The sequence below is a fragment of the Teleopsis dalmanni genome, chromosome 2, assembly GCF_002237135.1.
Source record: "Teleopsis dalmanni isolate 2A chromosome 2, ASM223713v2, whole genome shotgun sequence".
NCBI lineage: Eukaryota > Metazoa > Arthropoda > Insecta > Diptera > Diopsidae > Teleopsis > Teleopsis dalmanni.
Genome location: NC_051847.1, coordinates 242,322,920 through 242,331,360, shown reverse-complemented (window position 1 = coordinate 242,331,360; position 8,441 = coordinate 242,322,920). Strand labels below are relative to the sequence as shown.

The 8,441-nt window shown below is 34.3% G+C and overlaps 1 protein-coding gene across 1 annotated transcript; it reads right to left on the bottom strand.

The window, feature by feature from the left end:
* Nucleotides 1-6,077: 6,077 nt before the first annotated feature.
* Nucleotides 6,078-8,424, bottom strand: LOC119686127. The gene is made up of 2 exons (XM_038100603.1): nt 6,245-8,424; nt 6,078-6,185 (listed from the first exon to the last, which is right to left on the bottom strand). The coding sequence occupies exon 1, from the start codon at nt 8,196-8,198 to the stop codon at nt 6,453-6,455; it is 1,746 nt and encodes a 581-aa protein (XP_037956531.1). The 5' UTR covers nt 8,199-8,424; the 3' UTR covers nt 6,078-6,185; nt 6,245-6,452.
* Nucleotides 8,425-8,441: the final 17 nt, after the last annotated feature.

The window sequence follows — 8,441 nt, the reverse complement described above, 5'->3', positions numbered from 1 at the left end:
TTTCGGAACCAGTAGAGATATTGATATGAATTTTTCCTAAAATATAGTTTTTGAGTTGGTCTTTCTTTTAAATTTAATTTGAGCCCAATCGGCCTGCCGGAACTACCCGAAATTTTTGCCCAAACATGGGGATTTTATCGTGGTCCCAAGATTACTTAAAAACTATGATAGGTAGAAAGCTGAATTTTGGTGTCCGGAAAACTTACGTTATTATCTAGATTTCAACATTTTTTTAAGGTTTTCCGCCCACTGCCACACCCACCCCCCATACAAAATTTTCATATTAAATCATTTATTATCGTTAAAAATACTTTTTGCACTTATTGGACTACATATATACGTGACTTACATAGCAACACAACTCTATGCAAAAAATGGGCGTGATCCGCCCATTAGTTCCTAAGTTATTTGCAGTTTATGCAACTTTAGCGAAATTATGATTTCGTAAAAATTTAACCAACTTTAAACCCTTATAGTTTTTTTACTATTTATTCAAAAATGATCATTTTTAATTTTTTTTAAAGCTTACGATATTGTTATTCATAATGTGTAAAAAAAATTTCAATTTTAATTATCAATAAAATTTTATTAGCGAAATTGCACAAAAAGTCAGCATTTTTTTCATGGCCATTTTCACTTCTATCGGCGATACCCAAAAAATGTATCCGAGTTTTTTCATGAAATTTTTCCTATTAATAGCCAAATAGTTACACTTTACAATAAAACAAAAATTGGCCTGCGCACTTTATGTTTTACACCTATTTCAGGCCTCAGAATCCAGCGAAAAATTACGAAAAATATTAACTTCAATAAACCCCATTTATTTCAACAACAAATTCAATGAGTAATAACAAAAAGACATTTATAATTTTATAAATATTTAATTTATTTATATCTTAAATTTCAACTAAATCGGTTGAAGAATAACGAAGTTATAACACATTATGTTCAGACGCCTGACCGGAAGTGTTCATATTTCAAATACGCATTACTTGCTTGTGTAAAATTGAATAACTGTACATTCAAGGTTAAATGCTGTGATCATACTTCCGGTCAGGCGTCTGAACATAATGTGTTATAACTTCGTTATTTTTCAACCGATTTAGTTGAAATTTGAAATATAAATAAATTAAATATTTATAAAATTTTAAATGTCTTTTTGTTATTACTTATTGAATTTTTTGTTGAAATAAATGGGGTTTATTGAAGGTAATATTTTTCGTAATTTTTCGCTGGATTCTGAGGCCTGAAATAGGTGTAAAACATAGAGTGCGCAGGCCAATTTTTTATTTGTTGTAAAGTGTAACTATTTGGCTATTAGTAGGAAAAATTTCATGAAAAAACTCGGATACATTTTTTGGGTATCGCAGATAGAAGTGAAAATGGCCATGAAAAAAATGCTGACTTTTTGTGCAATTTCGCTAATAAAATTTTTTTGATAATTAAAATTGAAATATTTTTTACACGTAATGAATAACAACATCCTAAGCTTCAAAAAAAATCAAAAATGATCATTTTTGAATAAATAGTAAAAAAGCTATAAAGGTTTAAAGTTGGTTCAATTTTTGAGAAATCGTAATTTCGCTAAAATTGCATAAAACTGCAAATAACTTAGGAACTAATGGGCGGATCACGCCCATTTTTTGCATGGAGTTGTGTTGCTATGTACGTCAGGTATATATATAGTCCAATAAGTGCAAAAAGTTTTTTGAACCATAATAAACGATTTAATATGAAAATTTTGTATGGGGGGTGGGTGTGGCAGTGGGCGGAAAACCATAAAAATTTTTTTAAATATAGATAATAATGTAAGTTTTCCGGACACCAAAATTCAGCTTTCTACCTATCATAGTTTTTAAGTAATCTTGGGACCACGGTAAAATCCCCATGTTTGGGCAAAAATTTCGGGTAGTTCCAGTAGGCCGATTGGGCTCAGATTAGATTTAAAAGAAAGATCAACTCAAAAACTATATTTTAGGAAAATTTCATATCAATATCTCTACTGGTTCCGAAAATATCGAATTATGACCGCCTAATTTTGTGTTTTGTCACACTGTGCGGCGTGGCAGCTAAAAATGAAGCTTCTGGAACTATTGTCATCATTGTATTGTTGACTGTTGCAGGAATTGGGACGAGATTGAATAAATCGAAATCCTCATGATCGGTTAATGGCAGTTGTAAGACAACTATCAAATGATCTTGTGTGATTCCACTTTGTGAAGACATCAACGTGTATAAATGAATAACGTCCTCTTGATTAAATGGAAGACGAAGTGAATGAGGTAAATGGCCCTTGATCTTCATGATTTGGTCTTGAAGTTGCTGTGGAGACATCAAAAGAGAATTAATTCTGCCATGCTGAGTATCAGTTAAGACATCAAATATCGCAGCTTCAATTTTTATTAATGTATGTGCCATCCATATAAGTTGGGTTACCAGTGATGTATAGATCTCTAGGTGGTTAATACGTTTAGTACATATTATGATTAGTGTAATCTACTATTTTGTTTGTCTCATCTTGTAGTTGATTCATTTTAACTGCAATGGCTTCTGTAGTTTTGCTGAATATATTTCGCGTTGAGTCCATGACTGTAGTCTGATTTTTGATCATTTTTGATAGTACATCTTCATTATTGCTGATTTGAGTTAGAGTTTTAGAAATCGTTTCAGCATATTCTGAATCTAAAACACCAAATAATTTGTTAGCAATATTTCCAACTATATTGATAGCTCCTCTGGCTGATTGGTGTCTCGTCATAACCTTCGTTTCAGTTCGTAATTCTATGTTAGTATTATTGAATTGGCGGACGAGCTCATAACAGCTTTCTTGTTGCTGTAACAATGAGCACAATTGCTGAAGTGCTGCTGTGCCATTTTGAAACCTTTCGATCTCCTTTCGAATAGGCACGAACTCAAAGTAAGTGATAATTTTCCATCTTCCAATGATTTGATTTACGGTGCCAATTTCTTCAAAATATATTCCGGGTTTGTTTGGAAATGATATTTCTTCAATGGGTTTCGAAAGTATTAATGGCATCATCAATATTGTCACAATATTGTCAATATTGGTCATCATTAAAGATGTGCCATCATATATCTTTCGACGCTTTGGCAACACTTCACTAGGTTCATTCGTTCGTCTTGTTTGTGTGACAGTAGAATTTTGTTTTGTTGGATTTTGATTAATGCTGCCTTCAGTGGGTAGGGGGGCCAATGCTCGTAATGGTCGTTTAAAAATCCCATTGGCTGTTTTTATGTCAGCTACACGGACCAAGCCATCTTCTCCTTCATACACCTGTTGCACCCTGCCAAGAGGCCATTTGTACATGGGTAGATTATCATCTTTAATAATGACTAAATCACCTTGGCATAGATTTGCCTTTTGTTGTTTCCATTTGTACCTTGATTGGAGTTCATTGAGATATTCCTTTGACCATCTTCTCCAGAATTCTTGTTTGAGTTCAGAAACTAGACGCCATCGTGATGATAAACTCATTCGGCTCTCCTTTTGATAGGGATCCACATTAGTGGTAGGTGGTTCGCCTATGAGAAAGTGTCCTGGTGTAAGCGCTGTTAGATCATTTGGATCGGATGACATTTTTGTTATTGGCCTTGAATTTAACATGGCTTTTATTTCAGTTATGACTGTTGTCAATTCTTCATAAGTCAATGAAGCGTTGAAAATTCCTTTAATCATTAAATGTTTAGCTGACTTGACGGCAGCTTCCCAGAGTCCTCCAAAATGAGGAGCTCTTGGTGGAATGAAGTTGAAGTCAATTCCCTTGTTACTACTGGTCTTAATGATCTTTTCTTTACCATTTTCTGAATAAATGGTAGACTGGAGCTCTTGTAGTTGGTTTCTCGCCCCAACAAAGTTAGTCGCATTGTCACTATAAATTGTTTGGCATCTTCCTTTTCTGCTGATAAAACGTTGAATAGCGGCTATGAATGCCTCTGTTGTCAGGTCACTCACCACTTCTAGGTGAACAGCCTTAGTCGCGAAACAGCAAAATACTGCTAAATATGCCTTTGTTGGCCTTTTTCCTCTAATTTTATAATGAATCCATATCGGACCACAGTAATCAACTCCTGTGGTAAAAAATGGTTTAGTCAGAGTAACTCGATCAGTCGGTAAGTTGCCCATGAGTTGGTCCATCAGTTTTGGTTTTGCCTTTGAACAGATGACACAGCTGTGAACAATGTTTCGCGCCATAATCTTTCCTTTAATCGGCCAGAAGTTTTGTCTCATTATGCTTAGCAATAATTGTGGAGCACAATGGGAATTTTCTTCATGTTTCATTTTGAACATCAATTTCACTATTGAGTGATTGTAAGGAATTACCATTAGGTGTTTAGCATCATATGGCAATGTTGATGCTTCAAGCCTTTCTCCAACACGAAGTACACCTTGTTCGTCAATGAACGGTGCTAAAGTATTTAGTTGACTCGAACTGTTGATTGCTTTACATTGTTTTAAGTCAGAGATTTCCTTTGCAAATTCTGAGCCCTGAATAGTTTTAATTATGAAGACTAATGCATCTCGTAATTCCTTTGGAGAAAGTTTTCTTGTTGGTGATTGTGTGCGATGAAATACACGGCGAACATAAGCAATTGTTCTTTGGAGGTATCTGAATGAGTTTCGATGATCAATTTGATTTATCATGTGATCAGAACCAGTCGTTTGAATGATAATGTTAACTGTATGTCCTTGTCGTCTTTCGATATCAGTTTGTAACGACCCTTTCTCGCAGTCGTTGCCTATTTGCTGAGGTATGCTCAGTCTCACCAAAGTCGTCACAATAAATTTATAGATTGTGACCAAAATATTCAAAGCGCTGTGATTTTATTTCAATTTCTTTATTTACTTAATACTTTATTCAGAGTTCATAAATTTTAAATATTTATTTAGTATAGTAAAACAAATTAACTTTGTTCCACAGAAAAAAAAAAAATAAAATAAATATATATGTATATATATACAAAATTTAAATATGTAGTTTTTTTTTCAAAAGGATAAAAATTTAATAATTAAATAAAGATATTCTTGGAGAAGTGTCAGTCCTTGAATATTTTTGATAGATCTTCCTTCTTCAAGCCCCTGATTTTGTATTCTTCTGACCTTATTGTTGGTGTGAGACCTCCGGTCGTATTCAAGTACAATTATGCCTTCATTTGGAGATTTTCGTTATAGTCAGTCTCCTTTGTGTATCACAGAGAATTACTTTGGACACAGTCGACGTGATACCACCTGTCGTGTCTTAATAATTATCTAGTAATTATTCCTTCCGAAAGATATTTTTTTATATAAAATATCCTTATATATTTTGATTTTAGCAATTATTTTGGACACAGTCGACGTTAAACCACCTGTCGTGTCTTAATAATTATTATGTTTTGATTTTGATATTTTTTTCATATAAAATATCCTTATGTATTTTAATTTTATTAACTATTTTGGACCCAGTCGACGTTAAACCACCTGTCGTGTCCTAATAGTTATTATACCTTGATTCGATATTTTTTTCATATAAAATATCCTTATGTATTTTAATTTTATTAACTATTTTGGACCCAGTCGACGTTAAACCACCTGTCGTGTCCTAATAGTTATTATGCCTTTGTGCCTCTAGAGCTTAGTTGACTTGGTCTTCCAAGGTGTATGTGCCTTTGAAATTATAAACCAAAGTGTTCGCATAAGTAAAATGCACGTCTTATATACACACTCGACCGAGCTTTTGTGTAGCGTATCATTTTATTTACAGCTGATCTCACGTAATTCTTGTTTATTCTTGCCGTTCTGATGTTCTATTTCATGTTTTGTGCGGTACTCAGCTTGGGTATTTATCTTCTCTTTAAGCTTCTCTTACGGCGAATATTTTTGTTGTTTTCTTATGTTAACGCTGCTTTGTTTGATTCTTACAAAACGTGTTTTAAAACTACATTCGGTCGGTGGTGGTTTTTTTTATTTACTCTTTGTTTGTTACGATAAATGAAATATTAAAAGTGCAAATATTTGATGAATATTTACAACATAAAAACAAGAAATATAATTAACAAATAAATAAGGTGAGTTTATTATTAATTTATTTAATTATATTTTTATATTTCATTTTAATATTATTTCAGCTTAGTTTGAGATGTTATTAAGGCTTGTAAGCGGTTTGGGTTTTGGTAAATGGTTGTGACTAAATATTTTAAATATTAATTAATCTATTTAATTCCAGATATTTGCAACATTTATTACCAGTGAGTCTACTTTTTCCAAGTTTGAACATAACCATATAAAAAGTGTGTCGTTTTATAAAAAACTGTGTTGTGTTGATGTGTTTTAGTTCGTGTTGTTATTGTTTTTAGTGCATGTTTATGTAGCGTTTATGTAGGTGGAAATTTAGTGTAAATTTCCATCCTTACATTTCCCTCCTTCTTCGGGAAAGTTAACTGGATCTGAACCACTACCTGCTTGAGTGATTTCTATTTCGTTTCTTTGAAGATTTAAACACTTTGTAAAACTTGTCTTGATGCGTGTTAATATAGTCGTGATCGCTCTGCTGGAGTTCACCTTGACTTTCCATTTGCTTTTGCTGAGTTCGATTGCTGGAAGAATTCCAACTTCCGAGACATTGTTCTTTTATTTGCATCATAGGGATATTTACTTTTTCTCTCAGTTGAGTAGAATTATCTTTTCCTTGATGTGAAACTCGTTGTGATTCTTGAATGGGACTTGGGGTTTTGTGAGTCATTCGATGTTGTGTAGTTTTATTTTCGATGACTTTAATCTCCTGTTGACATTGATCTGATTGCTTGACGGACATTTCCTGTCGCGGTATTAGCGACGTCTCTGAGTGTACTTGATCTTGAGGTATGGAAAGTAACGATGTTCTTACTAATTTAGTCGATGGTCTCCTAAGTTGTTCTTCTTGAAGCGGTGGATTTCGTTGTGAATGTGCCTCTTGCACCTGTGTATATTCTTCAGTAGTTGTAACATGTTGGAGTCTTTGTGGTGGTGGTATTTGAAACATCGGTTTATCTTGTATGACTTGGACTAGGTTAATTCTTTCTAGATTTCTTTTGTTTGGCGTCTCGCGTTGCCGTTTTTGCTGTAGTTGTTCGACATGCTGTTGAACTGGTAAAACTCGTTGATCTTGTCTGACTGACTGTTGCTTAGGTATTTCTGGAGTTTTATTGACAGGTTTTGGATTTTGCATTCGCTGTAATTCTTCAATTTGCACTTGTTGTATCTCTTGAATTTGTCTGAATTCCTGTTGGTGTAAATCATACACTTCTGGGGTTTCTTTGCTTGGTTCTGGATCTTGCGATGGTACGAGACATTTGCATGACATTTGCTCTAAATAATTTTTACATTGCTTGTGCTGTGTTATTATGCTTGGCTTAGGTAATAATTCTGTTGATGGATTGGTAATTCTAGTTCTTACTGCTGTTGTTTGCTTTGCCGTCGGTCGGTTCTGTTGCTTGTTCAAGATAGGTGGCTCTGATTTATGATGCTGGATAAGTTTATCCCGTATTGGCGTAGTGGGTATGCATCTCATAGTATTTTGTAATGGCATCGTTTCTGAGCACTCCACTACGATGCACCTGCCCATAGTTTCTTTTCGTGTACCGTCCCGATTCACTTTATGCTGTTCTCTGCGAAGCTCTTCGAAGTCATCAGCAAGTATTTTTAATTCTTCTAAGCTGGAAAAATCTCGACGTCTGATAAAGATTCGGTAGTCTGCGCTCATGTTTTGATATATTCGCTCTAATTGCGAATCTGGATTTGTGCAGGCTCGTCGCATAAGATTTTTGATGTTAATTAAATATGTTTTGAAATTCTCATTGGGTTTTTGATGGCGGGATATTACATCATCCTGTAGGTTCTCTAAATATCTAGCAGAAATGAAAAATGATAAGAAATCGTACTTGAAACGTGTCCAAAGTGACCAACGACAATTGTTATTGCGAAACCATTCTAGTGCTTCGCCTTCGAGGAGTAGAGGCATTGTTCGAGGAATTTGATTTACATCGATGTTGTACATGTCTGCTAGTTCCTCTATGTGTTCGATGAAATCTAAGGTGTCCTTGCCACCGTGATATCTGAAGGACCATTTCTCTACGTATTCAATTGTCTGACGATAAGAGCACATTGGAGGATTTATTGAACTTTCTTCAGTCCCTGGTATTCCTCTTGATCCCACCGACATTGTTTCTTCTTACGATTTATGTTGCTATTTTATGTCATCTAGTTTTTTTAGATTTTCTTTGCTTGACTACTATATTTCCATCACTATTTTAACGACTTTTGAATATTTTGGTCCCTGCTCGGGCGCCAACTGTAACGACCCTTTCTCGCAGTCGTTGCCTATTTGCTGAGGTATGCTCAGTCTCACCAAAGTCGTCACAATAAATTTATAGATTGTGACCAAAATATTCAAAGCGCTGTGATT